The following is a 25289-nucleotide window of genomic DNA, read 5'->3' on the forward strand; positions in this document are numbered from 1 at the left end:
CAAACCGGATGGAATAGCATGCCACTGCAAGATGCTGTGGTAGCCATGCTGGTTCATTATGCCTTCAATTTTGAATAAATCCCCAACAGTGTCACCAGCAAAGCACCCCCACACCATCACACCTCCTCCTCCATGCTTCACGGTGGGAACCAGGCATGTAGAGTCCATCCGTTCACCTTTTCTGCGTCGCACAAAGACACTGGTTGGAACCAAAGATCTCAAATTTGGACTCATCAGACCAAAGCACAGATTTCTACTGGTCTAATGTCCATTCCTTGTGTTCTTTAGCCCAAACAAGTCTCTTCTGCTTGTTGCCTGTCCTTAGCAGTTTGCTAGCAGCTATTTTACCATGAAGGCCTGCTGCACAAAGTCTCCTCTTAACAGTTGTTGTAGAGATGTGTCTGCTGCTAGAACTCTGTGTGGTATTGACCTGGTCTCTTATCTGAGCTGCTGTTAACCTGCGATTTCTGAGTCATCAAAGCAAAAGGTGGCTACTTTGAAGAACCTAGAATATAAGACATAATTTCAGTTGTTTCACAGTATATAATTCCACATGTGTTAATTCATAGTTTTGATGCCTTCAGTGTGAATGTCCAATTTTCATAGTCATGAAAATACAGAAAAATCTTTAAATGAGAAGGTGTGTCCAAACTTTTGGTCTGTACTGTACATTAAAGGGAATCTGTCATGCCCAAAGACGAATTCTGAACATATTCACATATACAATGGGGTCATTCATTAATTGGACTAGAAGATATTGTCAAGGAATCACAAGTCAAACATTACAATTTATAAAAGGAAAGTAAAGGTACCGTCACACTCAGCGACGCTGCGGCGATATAGACAACGAGCCGACCTAAACTAGATCGCTGGAGCGTCGCTGTTTAGGTCGCTGTAGAGAAGTCAAACACAGCAACTCCAGAACGATGCAGGAGCGATCCAGTGACGTAACGGTGACTCACTTCTCGTTCTCGCTGGTTGTTAGCTCCATGTCAAACAGCCGGTTTGTACCGACTGGCTAGAAGAAGACGCTGCGACGCCCCCTATGCTCGTTGCTGGCGTCGTTGCTTTTGATGTCAAACATGACGATACACGCCGACCTGGCGACGAAATAAAGTTCTGGACCTCTAGCTCCGACCAGCGATGGCACAGCGGGATCCAGATCGCTGCTGCGTGTCAAACACAACGAGATCACTATCCAGGACGCTGCAACGTCACGGATCGTTGTCGTTCTCGTTGGAAAGTTGGTCAGTGTGACGGTACCTTAACTTAAAAGTAGTAAGGTCAGTATCTTCCACAAGATAAACACACTAATCTTCTTCTGCAACATTCAGATTGATTACTGAGCATTCTGCTCCTGCCTAATGTCTAACACTGTCCTTGCACAGCTGCCGTATATTTCTTTTAGCATAAGGGTAAGTTCATACAGGGCGTTTTTGCTGCGTTTTTTTATGCTAATTTTCAGCTGCTTTTCACAGTACCAGCAAAGCCTATGAGATTTCAGAAATCTCATGCACACACATTGTTTTTTTGTTTGATCAGTATTTTGTGCTTTGCTGTGTTTTTTGGACATAGAGCATGTCTCCTCTTTCAGCGTTTTTGCTGAATAGGTGTTGAAAAAAACGCAGCAAAAATGCAGGTATCTTTATTTGCTGCGTTTTTGCTGCTGAAAATCCAAGGACATTAGCATGGACAAAGAGAAAAAAAAGCACCAAAAAGCGCATCAAATACGCAACAAAAAACGCACCTAAACCTGCATTTTTGACGCAGCTTCTTTCCTGCCAAGATGATCAGGTTTTGATGCAGAAAAAAAAGCAAAAACGCCCTGTGTGAACTTACCATAAGGGTAGACAGGTCACTTTCTCCTCCAAGATCAACACTTTCATCTTCTGCTGCAGTATTCAAATTAACTACTGAGAGCTCGTTTTATGCAAATAGTCTAACACTGTCCCTGCCAAATACAGCTATATTCCTTCTAGCATTTCTAGCATAAGGAGTAGATAGGTCACTTTCTCCTGCAAGATCAACACACTCATCTTCGCTGCTGTACTCAGATTAACTACTTAAAGTTCTGCTCTTGCCAGCTGTATAGCACTACCCATGCTACATACAGCTAAGTTCTTAGTAGCAGGGTCAATGCCTCTAAAAGATTGGCACAAGCCTCTACTGAAATACTGGAAACGCTGTCTCCTGATTATGGAAATGCTCCATCACATTTAGCACTGTCCTTGCAGATATAATCATATTAGTGCCTTATGTTAATGCCTTTAAGATGGAAACACACTGACACTACTCCTATCAAATGTAGCCCTTTACCCACTGTCATCACCACCTGAGTGGAGAGGTCACTGCCCCCACATGATCAGCACACTCTTCCCCTTCTGCTACATATGTGAAATACAGTTATATGAAAAAGTTTGGGCACCCCTATTAATCTTAAGCTTAATGTTTTATAAAAATTGTTTTTTTGGCAACAGCTATTTCAGTTTCATATATCTAATAACAATAGATTATAATAATAATAGCAAGTTGTTCTCCTGTTTGAATCTCCTCTGAAGAGTGGCATCATGGGCTCCTCAAAACAACTGTCAAATGATCTGAAAACAAAGATTATTCAACATAGTTGTTCAGGGGAAGGATACAAAAAGCTGTCTCAGAGATTTAACCTGTCAATTTCCACTGTGAGGAACATAGTAAGGAAATGGAAGAACACAGGTACAGTTCTTGTTAAGGCCAGAAGTGGCAGGCCAAGAAAAACATCAGAAAGGCAGAGAAGAATGGTGAGATCAGTCAAGGACAATCCTCAGACCACCTCCAGAGAGCTGCAGCATCAACTTGCTGTAGATGGTGTCACTGTGCATCGGTCAACTATACAATGCACTTTGCACAAGGAGAAGCTGTATGGGAGAGTGATGCGAAAGAAGCCGTTTCTGCAAGCACGCCACACACAGAGTCGGCTGAGGTATGCAAAAGCACATTTGGAGAAGCCAATTTCTTTTTGGAAGAAGGTCCTGTGGACTGATGAAACCAAGATTGAGTTGTTTGGTCATACAAAAAGGCGTTATGCATGGCGGCAAAAAAACACAGCATGCCAAGCAAAACACTTGCTACCCACAGTAAAATTTGGTGGAGGTTCCATCATGCTTTGGGGCTGTGTGGCCAATGCCGGCACCGGGAATCTTGTTAAAGTTGAGGGACGCATGGATTGCTCTCAGTATCAGCAGATTCTTGACAATAATGTTCATGAATCAGTGACAAAGTTGAAGTTACGCAGGGAATGGATCTTTCAGCAAGACAATGATCCAAAACACCGCTCCAAATCTACTCAGGCATTCATGCAGAGGAACAATTACACTGTTCTGGAATGGCCATCCCAGTCCCCAGACCTGAATATCATTGAACATCTGTGGGATCATTTGAAGAGGGCTGTACATGCTCGGCGACCATCAAACTTAACTGAACTGGAATTGTTTTGTAAAGAGGAATGGTCAAAAATACCTTCATCCAGGATCCAGGAACTCATTAAAAGCTACAGGAAGCGACTAGAGGATGTTATTTTTGCAAAAGGAGGATCTACTAAATATTAATGTCACTTTTCTGGTGACATTATGCACCTGTCAAATTTTGTTTGAAAGCAGATTGCACATTTTCTGTTAGTACAATAAACCTCATTTCAAGGCAGAAACATTACTGTGTCCAACAGTTATTAGATATATGAAACTGAAATAGCTGTTACAAAAAAAACAATTTTTATAAAACATTAAGTTTAAGATTAATAGGGGTGCCCAAACTTTTTCATATAACTGTAATTGTCTATAATGCAGTTACCCTTGTATAATGGCTACTGATAGTAAAGTTTTTTCAAAGTAACACATTTATTCTGCAGACTGGGTCCATATTCATCTCAGGCCGTGAGGACCGCAATGTCTCAGCCATAAAACGATCACCTAATATCACCTCCCTGGCAGAAAAAATCCTAAGCGATGGTTGACAACCTCACTGCGTTCTGCCATAATTAGATGCTTTATAGATGCTCAGAGCTGTCATGATCCAATAAAATTATCAGGATATTTCAGTATTACGGGGGCGGACATACCGCCTGATGGAAGGGTGGCTCCATGTCTGGAAACTTCAATACCTATGTCTCCCAGCTTCAGGAGACAATGATTATGGCCAGCAGGTGGCAGCATCACAAAGTGACACGGTATGGTTACATCCAAAATATGATTGTTATATGGCCGTACAAGAAAAATAAAAAAATACATAACTTCTAAGATGTCTGCAAAAGTGACTGACTTGGGGTATATGTAAGGAATAGCTGCACGATGACTTGATTAAATGGGCATACATCAGAGCTGCAGTGTAAAGCATGGGGGGTGACAGAGCAGCAGGTGGGCTTTGGAAAACCTCAGACTCTAATAATACAGTTAATTATAGTTGAGCGCTGACTGAGCAGAGCTAGAAGAGAGAGTAGAAGGCAAGCAATAGAGCTTTAGTGTGCCAGGCTGGCACCCCCACAGGTTACTGGAGGTAGTAACGCAGTATTACAGTGTAGGACCCCCCTGTGACAATTATCTAGCAACAGTAAAAGATTAGAAATTAAAAAAATAAAATAAATTCCATGACCTGAAAAACTAAACCTCAGCGCCCAAAAGACTTAGGAAATATAAACATGGGCAGTGCTGCCATCGTGTGGCCAGTCTCATGAACTACATAAAAATAATATAACACAAATCACGTTTTGGGATACCTGTGTACCCATAGGTATAAGGTTATGCTATAATAGTAAATCCAAAAAATCCTGCCGCAATATAACCACACGTGGCAGCGACAGTATAGAGCGACAGAAGCATACTCCAGGGATGTCGGCCATTCTCGACTACACAGAGCCAAATAACACCTCTTCATTGCCAAGTTAAATGCTAAGTGGGGACTGAGAGAAGAAAGAAGAGAAATGAGGAAAAAAAGGAAAGGATGAGAAATGAGAAGAAAGGAAAAAGGGGAGACAGGAAGAATGACGGAAGGAAGGATGACGGAAGGAAGAATGAAGGAATGAAGAAAGGAAGGATGAAGGATGGAAAGATGAAGGATGAAGGAAAGATGATGAAAGGAAAAATGAAAGAAGGATGGATGAAGGAAGGAAGAATGAAGGATTGGAGGAAGGAAGGATAAAGGAAGAAAGGAAGAATGGAGAAAGAATGACGGATGGAAGAATGAAGGAAGGATGAAGGATGGAAGGAAGGATAAAGGCTGGAAGGAAGGTAGGATGAAGGAAAGATGAAGGAAGGAAGGAAGGAAGGATTAAAAAAGAAAATAAAAAGGAGCAGAAAAGGAGGTGGGAGATGGAAAATGAGAGTGGAGAAGAGGAAGGAAAAAAAAGAAGAGAAAACAGAGTGAGAAAAGATAGAAGAAATAAAATGAGAGAAAATAAGGAGGGAGGACAAAGGAAGAGACTGTAGAGGAATAGAAGGAAAAAAGTAAATATTGACTGAAAAGTCAGGAGAAGGGAGATGAGAGAAGGAGGAGGCACGGCCGGTTACACTGTGTTCTTGCTGCTTCACCATAGAAGGCACCAACTGCAGAAAGACAACACCTCTTCTCTGACTCACGGCGCCACCCAGAGGCCTACCTAAGTATTACACACCACAAACTAAAATGTTCTACTTAATTTCTACCCAACCATTTCTGCTGCCAACTAACTGCAGATGTCACAATGTAGCATGAGGATGGCGGTGTCCATGCAGGGTGACCAGCCGGTGTTAGTATAGATATGACTTTAGAGTGATAAATGTTCATTATGGAGTGATCACAGGAAGCGTTACCTCTACACCTGACACTTACAGAACAGGCAGTCACTATGCAGAATAAAGCAGATGTCACCTCTTAATTCCCTACTAAACAAGGTTGTTACTGTGGCCGCCATTCTTTTCAATAATATATTACTATAGGATGTATATAGGGTGTTTTTGAATATTAGACGTCTAGTCACTAAGAAGTTAAGAAGTGGTGACATCGGCAATCGTCTTGTGATGTCATCTGCTCTCTGTCAATTAGTTAGGAATAGAAAACCATACCCGGACATCAGGACAATCTCAGAAGCAGTGGGGGCAAAGGCTTTCACTAAATCTATAGATAATAAGCCCCAAGTCCCAAAAGTGCCGAAATCTATGAGCCAAGTAGGCATGCTATAGCTCTAGAGTTCGGGGGAAGAAGTAATAGTGGCCACTATAGGCAACACTCACTCCCAATGTCGACATTCTTCTCATGCCCCCAACAGAGGTCTTCCAGGAGGTCTCAATAGTAGAAAGGACTCATAGTTGGAGAATATGATGCCAGCCCAAGACTGCCACTTTTATCCCAATGAAAAGACCCCTTTCCAATTGTTCTGGCTATTGTATGACGGGTGCAGTGAGCGGTTAGTGAGGACACGTAACGTGGGATGGGACCAGAGAAGCCATGGGGGAGGAGGTGTAGCCACAGGAGCTGGCAGGTGGGCATCAGTAAGGGTTACCATGAATGAGAGGGACGCATAGTATGGCGACATGACACGTCTGGGTACCAACCTGGGTGGCGGCTCAGCCTGCTGCTCTTTCCTTAAAACAAGAAGCAATATTATGTTAGCCGTAATGCAATGATAAAATGGCGCATTCTCTGTTAATTCTCAGCTACCAACTGCCTGGGACACAAGCGAGACACAAGCAAACGAGGGACGTGGCAGCAGGAGGGGGAAAAGGAATGAGGAGAAAGTACAAAAAATGTCTAATCTAGCGGAAATGAGAACTGTAACTTTTTAATACAAATAATTACAACAAAACCAATATCCAGAAAATGCGACACTTTTGCCATTTCATAATAAATAAAGAGAACTAGATTTTTTTAAATTCTTTTCTTTATGTTAATGATCACTGTAATATTCTGTAATGTTGACTGTGTCAGAAGGGGGCGCTGTGCCATTTACCCCATAAATGTAAAAAAGAAAACATCAGTATAATTCTGATGGACGTTTGGAGCCTCTTTTTAGAAAATGCAAAAACAGCTGCAATGGTGATTGCTGCATCTTTTTAAAACAAATATGTGACTATATATACCGTACAGCTGCTTCTCACAAAATTAGAATATCATCAAAAAGTTAATTTATTTCAGTTCTTCAATACAAAAAGTGAAACTCAAATTATATAGAGTCATTACAGAGTGATCTATTTCAAGTGTTTATTTCTGACAGTCAATGAAAACCCAAAAGTCATTATCTCAGTAAATTAGAATAATTAACAAAAAACACCTGCAAAGGCTTCATAAGCGTTTAAAACGGTCCCTTAGTCTGTTTCAGTAAGCTCCACAATCATGGGGAAGACTACTGACTTGACAGATGTCCAGAAGACAGTCATTGACACACTCCACAAGGAGGGTAAGCCACAGAAGGTCATTGCTAAAGAAGCTGGCTGCTCACAGAGTGCTGTATCCAAGCATATTAACCCCTTCACCCCCAAGGGTGGTTTGCACGTTAATGACCGGGCCAATTTTTACAATTCTGACCACTGTCCCTTTATGAGGTTATAACTCTGGAACGCTTCAACGGATCTTGGCGATTCTGACACTGTTTTCTCGTGACATATTGTACTTCATGATAGTGGTAAAATTTCTTTGATATTACCTGCGTTTATTTGCAAAAAAAATGGAAATTTGGCGAAAATTTTGAAAATTTTGCAATTTTCCAACTTTGAATTTTTATGCCCTTAAATCACAGAGATATGTCACACAAAATACTTAATAAGTAACATTTCCCACATGTCTACTTTACATCAGCACAATTTTGGAACCAAAATTTTTTTTTTGTTAGGGAGTTATAAGGGTTAAAAGTTGACCAGCAATTTCTCATTTTTACAACACCATTTTTTTTTAGGGACCACATCTCATTTGAAGTCATTTTGAGGGGTCTATATGATAGAAAATACCCAAGTGTGACACCATTCTAAAAACTGCACCCCTCAAGGTGCTCAAAACCATATTCAAGAAGTTTATTAACCCTTCTGATGCTTCACAGGAATTTTTGGAATGTTTAAATAAAAATGAACATTTAACTTTTTTTCACAAAAAATTTACTTCAGCTCCAATTTGTTTTATTTTACCAAGGGTAACAGGAGAAAATGGACCCCAAAAGTTGTTGTACAATTTGTCCTGAGTACGCTGATACCCCATATGTGGGGATAAACCACTGTTTGGGCGCATGGGAGACCTCGGAAGGGAAGGAGCGCCGTTTGACTTTTCAATGCAAAATTGACAGGAATTGAGATGGGACGTCATGTTGCGTTTGGAGAGCCCCTGATGTGCGTAAACATTGAAACCCCCCACAAGTGACACCATTTTGGAAAGTAGACCCCCTAAGGAACTTATCTAGAGGTGTGGTGAGCACTTTGACCCACCAAGTGCTTCACAGAAGTTTATAATGCAGAACCGTAAAAATAAAAAATCATATTTTTTCACAAAAATTATCTTTTCACCCCCAATTTTATATTTTCCCAAGGGTAAGAGAAGAAATAGGACACCAAAAGTTGTTGTACAATTTGTCCTGAGTACGCTGATACCCCATATGTGGGGGTAAACCACTGTTTGGGCGCATGGGAGAGCTCGGAAGGGAAGTAGCACCGTTTGACTTTTCAATGCAAAATTGACAGGAATTGAGATGGGACGCCATGTTGCGTTTGGAGAGCCACTGATGTGCCTAAACATTGAAACCCCCCACAAGTGACACCATTTTGGAAAGTAGACCCCCTAAGGAACTTATCTAGATGTGTTTTGAGCGCTTTGACCCACCAAGGGCTTCACAGAAGTTAATAATGCAGAGCCGTAAAAATAAAACAAAAATTTTTTCCCACAAAAATTATTTTTTTAGCCCCCAGTTTTGTATTTTCCCGAGGGTAGCAGGAGAAATTGGACCCCAAAATTTGTTGTCCAATTTGTCCTGAGTGCGCTGATACCCCATATGTGGGGGGGAACCACCGTTTGGACGCATGGAAGGGCTCGGAAGTGAAGGAGCGCCATTTGGAATGCAGACTTAGATGGAATGGTCTGCAGGCGTCACATTGCGTTTGCAGAGCCCCTAATGTACCTAAACAGTAGAAACCCCCCACAAGTGACACCATGTTGGAAAGTAGACCCCCTAAGGAACTTATCTAGATGTGTGGTGAGTGCTTTGACCCACCAAGGGCTTCACAGAAGTTTATAATGCAGAGCCGTAAAAGTAAAACAAAAATTTTTTCCCACAAAAATTATTTTTCAGCCCCCAGTTTTGTATTTTCCCGAGGGTAACAGGAGAAATTGGACCCAAAAAGTTGTTGTCCAATTTGTCCTGAGTGCGCTGATACCCCATATGTGGGGGGAACCACCGTTTGGATGCATGGGAGGGCTCGGAAGGGAAGGAGCGCCATTTGGAATGCAGACTTAGATGGAATGGTCTGCAGGCGTCACATTGCATTTGCAGAGCCCCTAATGTACCTAAACAGTAGAAGCCCCGCACAAGTGACCCCATTTTGAAAACTAGACCCCCCAAGGAACTTATCTAGATGTGTTGTAAGAACTTTGAACCCCCAAGTGTTTCACTACAGTTTATAACGCAGAGCCGTGAAAATAAAAAAAAAAAATTTTCCCACAAAAAATATTTTTTTAGCCCCCAGTTTTGTATTTTCCCAGGGGTAACAGGAGAAATTGGACCCCAAAATTTGTTGTCCAATTTGTCCTGAGTGCGCTGATAACCCATATGTGGGGGGGAACCCCTGTTTGGGCACACGGGAGAGCTCGGAAGGGAAGGAGCACTGTTTTACTTTTTCAACGCAGAATTGGCTGGAATTGAGATCGGACGCCATGTCGCGTTTGGAGAGCCCCTGATGTGCCGAAACAGTGGAAACCCCCCAATTATAACTGAAACCCTAATCCAAACACACCCCTAACCCTAATCCCAACAGTAACCCTAACCACACCTCTAACCCTGACACACCCCTAACCCTAATCCCAACCCTATTCCCAACCGTAAATGTAATCTAAACCCTAACCGTAACTTTAGCCCCAACCCTAACCCTAACTTTAGTCCCAACCCTAACTGTAGCCTTAACCCTAGCCCCAACCCTAGCCCTAACCCTAACCCTAATGGGAAAATGGAAATAAATACATTTTTTTTATTTTTCCCTAACTAAGGGGGTGATGAAGGGGGGTTTGATTTACTTTTATAGCGAGTTTTTTAGCGGATTTTTATGATTGGCAGCCGTCACACACTGAAAGACGCTTTTTATTGCAAAAAATATTTTTGCGTTACCACATTTTGAGAGCTATAAATTTTCCATATTTTGGTCCACAGAGTCATGTGAGGTCTTGTTTTTTGCGGGACGAGTTGACGTTTTTATTGGTAACTTTTTGGGCACGTCACATTTTTTGATCGCTTTTTATTCCGATTTTTGTGAGGCAGAATGACCAAAAACCAGCTATTCATGAATTTCTTTTGGGAGAGGCGTTCATACTGTTCCGCGTTTGGTAAAATTGATAAAGCAGTTTTATTCTTTGGGTCAGTACGATTACAGCGATACCTCATTTATATTATTTTTTTATGTTTTGGCGCTTTTATACGATAAAAACTATTTTATGGAAAAAATAATTATTTTTGCATCGCTTTATTTTCAGGACTATAACTTTTTTTTTTTTTTGCTGATCATGCTGTATGGCGGCTCGTTATTTGCGGGACAAGATGACGCTTTCACCGGTACCATGGTTATTTATATCTGTCTTTTTGATCGCGTGTTATTCCACTTTTTGTTCGGCGGTATGATAATAAAGCGTTGTTTTTTGCCTCGTTTTTTTTTTTTTTTCTTACGGTGTTTACTGAAGGGGTTAACTAGTGGGCCAGTTTTATAGGTCGGGTCGTTACGGACGCGGCGATACTAAATATGTGTACTTTTATTGTTTTGTTTTTTTTTATTTAGATAAAGAAATGTATTTATGGGAATAATATATATATTTTTTTTTTTCATTATTTTGGAATATTTTTTTTTTTTTTTTTTTACACATTTGGAAAATTTTTTTTTAACTTTTTTACTTTGCCCCAGGGGGGGACAATACAGATCGGTGATCTGCCAGTTTGCATAGCACTCTGACAGATCACCGATCTGAGAGAAGTGCAGGCTGCTTCACAGTGCCTGCTCTGAGCAGGTTTCTGTGAAGCCACCTCCCTCCCTGCAGGACCCGGATCCGCGGCCATCTTGGATCCGGGTCTGGAGCAGGCAGGGAGGGAGGTAAGACCCTCGCAGCAACGCGATCACATCGCGTTGCTGCGGGGGGCTCAGGGAAGCCTGCAGGGAGCCCCCTCCCTGCGCGATGCTTCCCTGCACCGCCGGCACATCGCGATCATGTTTGATCGCAGTGTGCCGGGGGTTAATGTGCCGGGAGCGGTCCGTGACCGCTCCTGGCACATAGTGCCGGATGTCAGCTGCGATATGCAGCTGACACCCGGCCGCGATCGGCCGCGCTCCCCCCGTGAGCGCCGCCGATCGCGCTGGACGTACTATCCCGTCGGTGGTCATACGGGCCCACCCCACCTCGACGGGATAGTACGTCCGATGTCAGAAAGGGGTTAATGGAAAGTTGAGTGGAAGGAAAAAGTGTGGTAGAAAAAGGTGCACAAGCAACTTGGATAACAACAGCCTGAAAGGACTGTTAAGAAAAGGCCATTCAAAAATTTGGGGGAGATTCACAAGGAGTGGACTGCTGCTGGAGTCATTGCTTCAAGAGCCACCACACACAGACGTATCCAGGACATGGGCTACAGGTGTCGCATTCCTTGTGTCAAGCCACTCATGACCAATAGACAATGCCAGAAGCGTCTTACCTGGGCCAAGGAGAGAAAGAGCTGGACTGTTGCTCTGTGGTCCAAGGTGTTGTTTTCAGATGAGAGAAAATTTTGCATTTAATTTGGAAATCAAGGTCCCAGAGTCTGGAGGAAGAGTGGAGAGGCCACAATCCAAGCTGCTTGAGGTCTAGTGTGAAGTTTCCACAATCAGTGATGGTTTGGGGAGCCATGTTATCTGCTGGTGTAGGTCCATAACACCTCAGCAGTGCCACAGGCTGATCACCTCCATGCCACGCCGCTTTGATGCAGTAATTGATGCAAAATGAGCCCGACCATGTATTGGGTGCATTTACTGAACATACATTTCAGTAGGCCAACATTTCGGATTTTAAAATCATTTTTCAAGCTGATGTTATAAAGTATTCTAATTTACCAAGATAATGACTTGGGTTTTCATTGGCTGTAAGCTATAATCATTATTATTATTATTATTATTATTATTTATTGTTATAGCGCCATTTATTCCATGGCGCTTTACAAGTGAGGACTCGGAGGGGTATACATAATAAAAACAAGTACAATAATCTTGAACAATACAAGTCATAACTGGTACAGTAGGAGAGAGGACCCTGCCCGCGAAGGCTCACAATCTACAAGGGATGGGTGAGAATACAGTAGGTGAGGGTAGATCATCAACATTAACAGAAATAAACACTTGAAATAGATCACTCTGTTTGTAATCACTCTAAATAATGTATGAGTTTCACTTTTTGTATTGAATAACTGAAATAAATAAACTTTTTGATGATATTCTAATTTTGTGAGAAGCACCAGTTAGTAATATAAATTAATAATTATTTATTTATGTTTTAAAATATCTGACAAACAAATAAGAGGCATTTTAAGACCCATACCCATCCTATCCAGAATGTAGCCAACTTACTCTTTTGGGGGCATATTATCATAAATTCTACCTTTTTTGACACTGTCCCATGAAATGCTAAACATCTATGCATTAATGCCCATGTAAGCGATCTGAATACAGAGTAGCTCAGACATCACCTGCTACAGCCCTGGGGGATTTGGAGATCTCGCTATCTGCCCTGCACATACGTAGTGACAAGTCCATACAATAAAACACAGGAGAAAAATACTCTTTCACTCTGTTCCCTGTTTCCCTGTATGCAGATCACTATATACATCTATGGTGCCATGCTGGAGCTAGTTCAGCAATGTTATATGACCATTTGGGGCTATACTTGTTGAGGTACTCTTAAATTGAAAAGATTAGCTCTTAGTCCAAAGTCAGCAAAAACGGAAAAAAAAAATAAAACAAAAAAAATATATAGGTATACACACAGTATATAAAGTACTGTGCAAAAGTTTAAGGCAGGTGTGAGAAAAATGCTAGAATGTAAGAATGCTTTCAAAAATAGAATTGTTAATAGTATAGCCCTTTTAATGGATCCCAGCCTTTCACTGACAAGTGCTCTCTTAAACCCAGACAGCCTTGAAGATGTTGACAACAGGGTTATGTAATGCCATATATTCCTTTCCAGGACCCTTTGCTCTTCTTTCTTGTCACAGGTCATACACTATGGCAAGACTGAGCACAGCAACAAGACACAAGGTAGTTATACTGCACCAGCAAGGTCTATCCCAGGGAAAGATTTCCAAGCGGACTGGGGTTTCAAGATTTGCTGTTCCAGTTCTTTTGAAGAAGCATCAAGAAATGGGCTACGTTGAGAACCATAGACCCAGTGGTCGACCAAGGAAATTTAGTGAAGCAGATGAAAGACACAACATGCTCACTTTCCTACTAAATTGGAAGATGTCCAGCAGTGCCATCAGCTCAGACCTGGCAGCAGCCAGTGGGACTCAGTTACACCCATCTACTGTTTGGAGACGTTTGACCAGAAGGTGTCTTCATTGAAGAAATGCAACTGAAAAGTCAAACTTTCGACATGGAAACAAGGCCAAGCAACTCAATTATAAATAAGAACCAAAGAACTGGTTTGCCGAAAAATGGCAGCAGGTGCTCTGGACTGATGAGTCAAAATGTGAAATATTTGGCTCAAACAGAAGGAAATTTATTCGCAGAAGGGTTGGAGAGCGGTACAATAATAAGTGTCTGCAGGAACATTGAAGCATGATGGAGGCTCCAGGCAAGCCTGGAACTGGAGTTGGGGATTTGATCAGGACTAATGGTGTTATCAACACTCGGAAATACAAGTAGACAATGTCATTAAGAACTATCTTCAGCGGAAAGAAGAACAAGTCCAGGAAATGATGATACGACCCCACATAGCCCTGATCTCAATCATCCAGTCTGTCTGGGATTACATGAAGCCTGAAGGATTTGTACAAGCGACATCCACAGAAGATCTGTGGTTAGTTCTCCAAGATGTTTGGAACAACCTCCTGCCAAGCTCGTTCAAAACCTGTGTGCAAGTGCAAGAGGAAATTATGCTATGATTCTGGTTTGAAGGTAAAAGACGGTCACACCAAATATTAATTTTATTTGCATTTTGTTCCTTTATAACAGTAAACTATTAACCCTTTTATTTTTGAAAGCATTCTTACTTTGCAAAGTCTTTACCAAAAACTGCCCAAAACTTTTGCATAGCACTGCATTATATATATAACTAAAGTTGCTAAAAAAAGAAAAATTGTGCGTATAGGTTTATTTTATTAACCACTTTTTCGGCAGCCTTGCAATATTACAGACAAATGATAATGAGGGGGCTTTAAATGGTAGAAGACAACTATGGACACAATAGAGTGGGGTGAGCGTGGCCCCCATAACTGTGCTTTCCTCAGTCATCGGGGAGTCACGGTGCCGTTCTCCTCGCATGCATGGAATGCGAGGATGCGATGAGTCACAGGAGGAGAGGGAGACGTCGGCATGGTAACCGCACTAGCCTGTAGCCATGGAAACCGCATACTGATCACCTCGGAAGCTGAACACAAACTTGGACGTGATTACTTTAAAAAAAAGGCTATAACTGACCCTGTGTCACCCAGTAAATAATTCACCCAAAAAAAAATTATCGGTTTGATGGAGCCTGGATACAGAACATCAAAAGCAAATCCGGGAAGGTTCTTGCTGAATATTTCATCATGAATTAATATTTATACCCCAGATCTTCTTCATTATAGTATTTGTTGGTACATTGTAAATCACGTCACAGCCCTTAATTGGTTACGCTGGATTCCCACACATGGCTTCATTGCGGCCCGAAAATCTGAGGTGATTCCTGCCATCATCTGATGTCCCTTGGCAATAAACGGTGAAACTAGCATGCGAAAAACTGATAAAAATATGGGTCAGGGGACCCATCAGGGACATTTAATAGATATACTATATATATATACACTCACCGGCCACTTTATTAGGTACACCATGCTAGTAACGGGTTGGACCCCCTTTTGCCTTCAGAACTGCCTCAATTCTTCGTGGCATAGATTCAACAAGGTGCTGGAAGCATTCCTCAGAGATTTTGGTCCATATTGACATGATGGCATCACACAGTTGCCGCAGATTTGTCGGCTGCACATCCCAAAGATGCTCCATACAAGGCAGGATGGATCCATGCTTTCATGTTGTTTACGCCAAATTCTGACCCTACCATCCGAATGTCGCAGCAGAAATCGAGACTCATCAGACCAAGCAACGTTTTTCCAATCTTCTACTGTCCAATTTCGATGAGCTTGTACAAATTGTAGCCTCAGTTTCCTGTTCTTAGCTGAAAGGAGTGGTACCCGGTGTGGTCTTCTGCTGCTGTAGCCCATCTGCCTCAAAGTTCGACGCACTGTGCGTTCAGAGATGCTCTTAGGCCTACCTTGGTTGTAACGGGTGGCGATTTGAGTCACTGTTGCCTTTCTATCAGCTCGAACCAGTCTGCCCATTCTCCTCTGACCTCTGGCATCAACAAGGCATTTCCGCCCACAGAACTGCCGCTCACTGGATTTTTTTTCTTTTTCGGACCATTCTCTGTAAACCCTAGAGATGGTTGTGCGTGAAAATCCCAGTAGATCAGCAGTTTCTGAAATACTCAGACCAGCCCTTCTGGCACCAACAACCATGCCACGTTCAAAGGCCCTCAAATCACCTTTCTTCCCCATACTGATGCTCGGTTTGAACTGCAGGAGATTGTCTTGACCATGTCTACATGCCTAAATGCACTGAGTTGCCGCCATGTGATTGGCTGATTAGAAATTAAGTGTTAACAAGAAGTTGGACAGGTGTACCTAATAAAGTGGCCAGTGAGTGTATGTATATATATATATATATATATATATATATATATATATATATATATATATATATATATAAAAAATTATCGAAAAAGGGGCCCTGGAGCGTTATCATGGAATAAGGAGGTGGCCACCTATGCGCCATTTTCTCCATTAATTAATGAAAAACTGATATCCCCATACACCCGTATTGGGCATATGTGTTTTATTAGCGTCACGCAAGAGTTTGGAATCAACTATCAAGCAGAACAATAAAAAACTTGTTAGAGACCCCTCTTGCCCCTCCTTCCCCCAAATAAATTCTATTTTGGCACAAGAACGGTGAGAACTGACCAGAAGGGTCCTACACATCAAGATTTTGAAGGATGACCCAATCTATGTTTATGGGAATATGTCGTCAGAAAATGATCTACCGTGTACATCACATTTTTTTGTATTAAATTTATTTATTTATTTTTTTAACTTAGCAATATTTATTTATTTTTTCGTATCATGATCTGTAGTAAAACATAAAATTAGTAATGTTGCAATTTTCATGCTGATCATTGGAGCTTTTTTAGACCCATACTTTCTATCCTTTGAGGAAGAGTTTTCAGCAGACTCTTATCATCAGAGGCAGGATTACAAATTACATCTCTACACACAGTTAGTAAAAAAAAGGATCAAATGATCACAATGGCTGATCCTACTCCCCCTCCTTTCACAAAGACCTTTGCACCCGTTCACTGTATGGACCAATATAAAAGATAGGGTCAGAGTCCGACTACTTCTGCTGCTAATGTACATGTAGCCAGTGTGAAATCTGTTAATTTTTTTTTAATACAAATCATGATAAAAAATTAAAAATATACATGTAAGAGTTAAAAACCTGATTTAAACACTAGGTAATTTTCTGACACTACATTCCCTTAAATTAGGTCAGCTTAATATATGGCCAGGCACTAAATCCATTGACTTGGTTGAATGATTGACTCTGGCATCATAAAGCACATGTAGACGGACGCAATGCAATGCTAGATGATGGCAACCAGTTTGTAATGTCACAATGCGGCGACTTTTTACTGCATTACATGACCCTGATATAGATACACAATCATTGCATGAAAGGTATCCGAGAGTGGGCACAACTGGTTAGACATGACCATGATTGGGGGTGTCCAAAGTGCCACATAACTCAGACCCCTCATTAAATTTATCAAGCATTGTAAAAAATAATAATTAGGTTCATTGACCAACTCCACGAAAACTCCCCCTGGCACATCTGACCTGAATGTAAGTCCCGATTTGCTCTTCAGGTTCCTTAGAAGGTCCAGTTGATTAAGTGGTGGGATCAACCTAAAGAAGGGATATAGAAGATAGGATATCAATAATGTATTATAATCCAAAAGTTTTATTCCCTCTGTTATTTTATTTAAAAACATGTTTGGCTTTGTTCTTTTTTAGTTTGTTTTGACCTTGCCCGAATAGAGATGTTTCCAAAGACTCATATTAATCCAACTGATTAATACTAACAATAAAATCTCAATAAATGTTTTTCAAAATGTTTTATGAACAATTCCAAAAGAAGGCCAGTAGGAATGAACAAAGCTAGAGCGGCAATCTGGCTATGGGTCACCAGCTGGGAAGCCACGGGGTAATTCACCGAATGGAGTAGATGGTGAACATCATAAAATCTGATCATGAAGACTGGAGGCTTCCTCTGTAACAAATTTTGAACATGTCAAAGAGAATGAATTAGGATATCCCATAGAAAATTCCTTATGTTTAGGGAACAAGACTTCTAAGTTATGCCCTTTGGCTTCTACAACCCGCTGATTCATCTTTAATGTCTAACACTTTAGTACATTGGGAAGAGACAGCACAATCGGATCCCAGAATGTTTGATGACTAGAATTAGAAGCTTCTCTCAGGGTATCCAAGTCCCCAATAGTTGAGGGCTTCTATTCCAATGTGTAACAATGTGAGTGGCAATAGGGATGGTCAGACATCAAAATTGACTAAAAGAACCAGACTGCATGGTCTCCAATTGGAAAAGGCCTAGAGTAATTAACCAGAGGTCATGGGATAAGAGTAGATCATTCCAAAGTTTGGTCCATCAACATATGAGGTTTGCTCCACGTCGAATACTAAACATGTTGACATCCACCAACCTCAGTTTAGAGTATAAAGGATGTGCTAGTTATCCTAGATCTATCACAGTTGACTCTTGGGGCTAGACTAAATTCAGATATCCATGAAACAAGGTCCATGTATAGACCGCAATGTACAGACTGGCCAATGGTCTACTGTCCCGAACTAGCTGTCAAGTTTGAGTCAGGACACCAATTGCTAGTTCATGCATCGCAGTCCGTACTCAAGACTTCTGACCGGGGCTGAGGACATTGTTCAGTCACACAAGACAAAAAAAAAAAATGTGCTTGTTCAGTTGTTCCATCTCAGATTAATTCAACTCAATGCCGATGAACAGACTGACACATTGACCAACTTATCCAGGTCTACTGCTACCAATACATCACATCGCCATACCTTGGGATGTTGAGTTTTCATTGTCTACATTTTTTGTTCCACTATGTTAAGTTATTCCTTCATTGACTCTCCCCACCCAAAAATGTCAACTGAAATGCAATGGTGTGACAGTTCTGCCACCTAAAGGGGCTTTATTATGGAAAGACAAACTGCAAGCCACAAACACAAAGTAACAAATGGGCAAAAATACTGTACAATCACAAGATATCTCATGACTGATGTAGACACAACAAAAATTGACTGAACTAGAGAAGAATGCCAGGTTCTGCCTAAAAAGGTGAACTCTTCCCCATTGGCATATAGTATGGCGAAAGTGAATAATGGTTTAGTCTAGAAAACAGCACTAATGTAGCTATACTGGCGCCTGAACCAGCACATCTTATTACCTTAGGGGGCATTAGGATGTGCCCTCATATGGCACAACCTGGCACCTTCATGGTAGGAAAAAATGTATTTTAAACATTATATAAAATTTATCCCTCATTCTCGTGAAAATCACCAAAAACATTTTTTTATGCATACACAGGTCACCACAAAATGGTCACAGAGATTTCACAGTCACTGGGGGGCACACAAACCACAGCTAAAATGGCAAGCCAACAGCACAACGCCAGGGAAAGGGTGGAAGACAGGACGCTCCACATATATATCTGTGCCATACCTGGATGCGCCGTATGTTTGAGAGCTGCTCGTCGAACAGCAAAGAAGGGAAGAAAAGCAAAAAAGATCAAGAATTTTGCGGGTGTGCTAGAACCAAGGAGGGATCATATGAGGGCGAAACACTTCAGTGATTACCAGCGTGTATGTGGCGCTATATTCACACTGTATGGACGGCAACTATATAATATAAGAATACTGTACGCTTTCATAATTTTGTAAAATAACTAAAGACTCCCCAATACCTTGACCAATAGGATCAAGTTTTCATATTAATAACCTGCTTGTGTAAGGTACTGCTAATTTCTTTCCTATAGAAGACTGATCAATTTGTCAAAAATTGGACAGCGCTACATCTATTTTTGACCAAAGTCCACAGATTCGTCCTTTCACGGGCAGTATTTATGGCCATGCTGGAAATTTCTGGAACATGTAGTCCTGCACACATGAATTTTCAATTCCCGCCATGATGTGTCAGTCTCCTGTTTCAGATTTTACCCACACCCATACCCCAGAACACGGTGAAGAGTTACCTAGTATCTTCTGATGCATGAGCCGTCTTCATACGTTCACATGACACAACAAAAATCTACTGACAATGGATGTGGTGAGGGGGTCAAATGAGAAAAAAATAAATAAATTAAACAAACTGCACAAAAAAAAAAACAACAAAGAGAAGAATAAAATTAATAATCTCAACAAAATCATAAAGATACAAAAATGTGAAATATAAATGAAAATCAAACCCAAAGATGCTCATAACATGTGGGTGGGGAGGGGAAATGAGCCTTGTTTGGGGGGAGCGACAAACGGCTAGAACCTCTACCTGTACATTGGCACGGCAACGGTGCGCTCATAGTAATGCCACGTGGAGTGCAGGTCCATGCGAGATAGATTTGTGGCGTAGAATCTCCAAGACGCCTAAAAAAAGTAAAGTAGGCTTACTTATCTGTGTCAGACATGTCATTTTGGGCAAGGATACACTTGTCATAGAGACAGTCAGCTTAGGGTTAATGTATCAACAGTCTCGTTAACTATTTATAGGGGGAATGTAACTCCTGGGGTCCATGTTCCAGCAGAGAAGTCGCCACTGAAGTGGTTGTCCCATCTGTAAGGGAGGAGGACCACAAGTATCCTTCCCTGCCCCTGTACAAGCAATTTTATGTGTAATAGTGAAGCATGTTGGGTTTTTGCACGCGTGGCAGCACCGCCAGATCCTGCCAGTGCTTTTCCTGGATGCCAGGTTGCAGGAGGAGTAGGTGTCAGTCAGCGAGGGCGATGTGCTATAAGCTTTCTGCTGACGTGACTGTGAGGAAAGTAGCGGTAACCCTGGAGACAGTAGGTGCGTTTTTAAGTTGGTGCCAAACATGGACGCGTTGAGGCACCTGGCAAACAGAGAGACCACAAAGAGGTCTGTTACAGAGACAGCCATCAGCCATGGAGCCTGAAAGTGACGCCAAAAAGTCAAGGTACAGAGAGGCGGCTGAAGTAGGACACGGTGTATCGCGAACCTGATGGATCATGGGTGGCAATGGGTTCATACTTGCCAACAATTTAAAGATCAGGAACATCCTGCAAACTATTTCACAAAAAGGAAGGGGGTTAGTAAAACCGTATCTAAAATGGCTGCTTGGCACGGTGCTGGGCATCTGGGGTATTGCCAGGCAAACCCAAGCAGGGATTAAGTGTTCCGAATTTTGTAGGGTAGCTGTAATTAAGGGAAGAGTCATGCGGCAACGCAGTGCTTGGACTGGTCGTTGGCTCTCCTGACAGGACAGCATGTATTTCTATGCAAAAGTCCAGTTGTGAGAACCGACTGCCAGTCCGAGCATTGTGTTGCGATCCTCATCCGAGATATACGGCCGTCTGACTCTTCCCTAAGTGTGATCGAACTCTCAGAGACATCAGTAAACATTCAGAGTGCCTGAAGGGCTTCAGAAAAGACTGACAAAGACTTTGGACTGCATTGGCCACATTGTGATCAGTCAGACATTTTGATAACACCAAAATTAGTGGTGAACATGTCTGTACATCCTCAATAAAGTCAGGAGACAGTCAGGAGGCCGTGTCGTGTGGTCCCCCCCCGAAGGTACCAGGGCTCTTGTAAACAACCGCACAATCAAAACCCATGAAGGGCAAGCAGTGGTACTAAGTAGGGTCCTTGAGACCCATAGCTGGATCAGAGGAGACACCTCAGCCACAACCTGACCTTCTGGGCAACTAGTGGGATGGCACACTGTCCGCTGGACTCCAGTAGAGAGACCACCCAGATCTGAATTATATTAGAGTCAGTGGATGTCATAAAGGGGGGGGGGGGGTCCCTACTAAACCCCCTGTATGAGCCAGGACAGAGAGCAGGAGCAGCTCCCAATCTGGCAGATCTAACTCGTCCTAGTACCATGTGGTAAGGCCATTCCTGTAGGGTTCAACAGTAATGCAAGAGTAAAAGTGGGGATTTTATTTCCCAAGCATTTCCCAGTTTATGCAGGTTTGTTACAATGTATCAGACTAGGTATGTCTCCAAATTTCTCTTTGGGTCTGGATTCCAGTCTGACAGCTCAATACATTTTAACCAACAAAAATAATATTTCCATTCCCTGACAGCAAGCAAAAAGGGAATAAAATTACATGCAAAGTAGAGAAGGAGGTTGGATAAATTTTCAACAACTGGATTCCTTATGGTCGACCACCGACCATTCATTTTAATAGGGGCTGATGATTTTGATGAGTTCTACACAGGTGACTGTCAGGGATACCCCATCATCTCTGCTTGCTGCCAATAGATGGAAACTATAATGCATTAGTGAACAGAAAATCTAGAAAAACACAAGGATCCAACATAACAGATTTTTTTTCTTCTCTGGCACCAAATTCGTCATCTCACAACTTGCTGGGATTTGTGGTTCCAGAATAGCTATAGAGAAACAGCTTGTCCAATTATCGCTCTGCCTCGGTTTCTAAGCTTTTCCGCACTCAGGAGAGATTTACATGTGGATGTTTTCTGCATTTAGTTATTCCTCACCTTTCCCTAAAAACTCCCTTGGTGCCATCTGTTCCCGCGCCGGAGCTGGCTGCCGCACAGGATGACGTCTGTGCTTTGACAACAATGGGCATATTTATGATGCAGAGATTACACCTCCCACGCAGGATCTAAAACTGGTCCCAGCGCTGGGACCAGGGGAACCGAGGACAGTCATCCGTTACCTGAATCAGTCCGGCCGCAGGATTACGCCGCTTCTCAAAGTGCTTCTGTCTGTGCTGTTCTTGGACTTTCAGGGCAAATCCAGATCCGAGGATCCCCTGAAAAGATGACATTACAGGCCGATGCCATACAACAAGTTTATACCTTTGTAGTGTGGAAATCCCATTTATGTGACCACTAGAGATCAACTGAGATCTATGGAAGAACCTGGAATCAGGTGTGCAATTTTGCTGCAGCACCCCCATAGGGGACATAAAGTATTACATGGCGCCCATATATATATACACTTTTGTATGTGTCATCCATGGGAATCCAGAGTGAAAGGAGGGTGCTTGTAAGGGCTTACTGCTTAAAAAGGGGCAACATCCCACCCTCCAATAGGGTATTTGAAATTCGGCTTCCTAAACTAGACAACACCATTAAGATCCATGTACTTACAGCAGGAAGGGCAAAGAACGAGACCCCGATAAGGGTGAAGGTGGCAGCGAGGAGACGACCGTTCCAGGTTTGTGGATACTTATCTCCATAACCGATGGTGGTCAGAGTAATCTGAAAGAGACAAGAAAAGCTCTACAGGTTAATCACTATCTGTGGATCAGGAGTTAAAGGGTTCTTCCAATCTTCATAAATGGGTATTGTAAAAAAAACACTTTTGCAATTTCCTGGTTATTAAAATGTGCACCTGTTCATGAAATATTAACTTTTTGGTTTTGTTTACAGTTTGTTGCCTTGGAGACAGACCACAGCTGCTGGACAGCAGAACACGCAAAGTGCTTACAAGCTCTACTCTATAGAGCTTGTAAACACTAATTTGAAGCTGCCCAGGATTGCTGGAGCACCTTATTACAGCCTAATCCAGGTCACCTGCAGCACAAGCTTACAAGCTAGACAGCAGCAGTGGTCAGTCTCCTAGGCAACGAGCAGTAAACAAAACTGATAATATTTCACGAAAGGATGCAAAGATTAATAAGCTGAAAATTGTAAAATTGCTTGTCTTTGCAAACACTAACCATCTATGAAGATGGGAATAAACTATTAAGTACCATGTGATTCAATCAGCAGATACAAGATGTCATCAGTCCTAAACAGGGACCTTATGAGCCAATTGCTTCCACAAATCTGTTGTGATAGTGAATTGCCATACATGCCATTTTCTGATATATGATGATTTAAGACGATTAATGAAGAAAAGGAAATATGACCAGGATGTGTGTCTTTCTGTAAGTAAATCTGGAGTAAAGCAGAACATGACAAGCACATGCACTTCATCTCTCCAAAGGGCAAGCACATTTAATAGAAATAATGGTCGTCCACTATTACAGGAAACCACTTAGGCCCCCGATTCATCAAAAAGTTTTTACCATTTTTTCTGCTTCTCTTGGCAGAAAAAAATAGGAGGCTTTTGCCATTTTTCCAAAGTCCTGGGGATTGATGAGCATGGCCAACAAATTTATAAATAATTTATGCCAAAAAAAGTAAATGAAAAATGTACGCCAGTTATTACCAGTTTTGTGTTGGCGCACAAAAAGTGAAAAATGCGCCAAATTCATTAAAGTATCATAAGCCTGTTAATAAAATTGGCGCTCTTACTCCAGCGCTCTCTTCATTTACACTGGCACACAAAACACCAGTCTTCATGAATCGGGACCTTAGGGCATGTGGACTCGGAATATTTTCAAACGGGTACACTCCAAAAAATGGCTATAAAAAAATTGCTTGTAAGACTCCTCCTATGCATCTCTATGAATAGCATATTTTTCCACTTTAGATTTAAAAAAAAAAAAACATGGGAACTTTGAGCGGTTCCTAATGGGATTTCCATCAAAATAGGCACTGACCAATCAGAAGGCTGAGACAGCTCATGGTTTGTCAACCACACAAAAAATTCTGTGAAATTAAAAAAGGCACTTGGCATTTCAATAGAAGAAAAAAAAATGTTCACATTTTATTGTAATGCAATCCAAACAATATACAGTGGCATGTAAAAGTTTGGGCACCCGTGGTCAAAATTACTGTTATTGTGAACAGTTAAGCAAGTTGAAGATGAAATTATCTCTGAACAAGCTAAAGTTAAAGATGACGCAAAAAAATATATACGGTATATTGTAATTTTTTCATTTTAAAAAAAAGCAGATGCAAAAGTTCGGGCACCCTGCATGGTTAGTACCAAGTAGCACCCCCTTTTGAAAGTATCACAGGTTGTAGCCAGCCAAGAGTCTTTCAATTCTTGTTAGAGGGACTTTCATCCATTCTTCCTTGGAAAATTCTTCCAGTCCTGTGAAATTCCTAGGTCATCTTACATGCACTGCTTTTTTGAGGTCTAGCCACAGATTTTCAATGATGTTCAGATCAGGGGACTATGAGGGCCATTGTAAAACCTTCAGCTTGCGCCTTTTGAGGTTGTCTATTGTGAATTTTGTCTTGTGTTTAGGATCATTAACCATTTGCAGAAGCCATCATCTTTTCATCTTCATTTTTTTACAGATGGTGTTATATTTGCATAAAGAATTTGTTGAAATTTCATTGAAACCATTCTTCCCTCTACCCGTGAAATGTTCCCCGTGCCATTGGGTGCAACACAACCCCAAAGTATGATTGATCCACTCACATGCTTAATGGTTAGTGAGATGTTCTCTTCCTGAAATTCTGTGCCCTTTTTTCTCCACACTTAACTTTGATCATAAGAGTTCTATCTTAATCTCATCAGTCCACAGGACTTGTTTCCAAAATGCATCAGGCTTGTTTAGATGTTATTTTGCATGCTTCTGATGCTGACTTTTTTGGTGAGGATGCAGGAGAGGTTTTATTCTGATGAGT

At 41.6% G+C, this 25289-nt stretch overlaps 1 protein-coding gene across 8 annotated transcripts in view; it reads right to left on the reverse strand.

Annotated features, from left to right (window-relative positions):
- KCNQ2 (potassium voltage-gated channel subfamily Q member 2) overlaps positions 1-25289 on the reverse strand; it is an 86133-nt gene that overhangs the window by 25832 nt on the left and 35012 nt on the right. For 4 of the 8 annotated variants that reach the window (XM_077252931.1, XM_077252926.1, XM_077252930.1 and 1 more), the window contains exons 6-11: positions 22911-23021; positions 22475-22570; positions 20097-20191; positions 19275-19298; positions 17354-17422; positions 6564-6593 (exon numbers count right to left, since the gene is read on the reverse strand). In XM_077252931.1, coding sequence (XP_077109046.1) covers positions 6564-6593; positions 17354-17422; positions 19275-19298; positions 20097-20191; positions 22475-22570; positions 22911-23021 — 425 coding nt within the window. The remainder of the gene's footprint in view (positions 1-6563; positions 6594-17353; positions 17423-19274; positions 19299-20096; positions 20192-22474; positions 22571-22910; positions 23022-25289) is intronic. The other 4 variants (XM_077252933.1, XM_077252932.1, XM_077252927.1 and 1 more) reach the window with 2 other exon arrangements.

This window comes from Ranitomeya variabilis, chromosome 4 (genome assembly GCF_051348905.1).
Source record: "Ranitomeya variabilis isolate aRanVar5 chromosome 4, aRanVar5.hap1, whole genome shotgun sequence".
Classification (NCBI taxonomy): Eukaryota; Metazoa; Chordata; class Amphibia; order Anura; family Dendrobatidae; genus Ranitomeya; species Ranitomeya variabilis.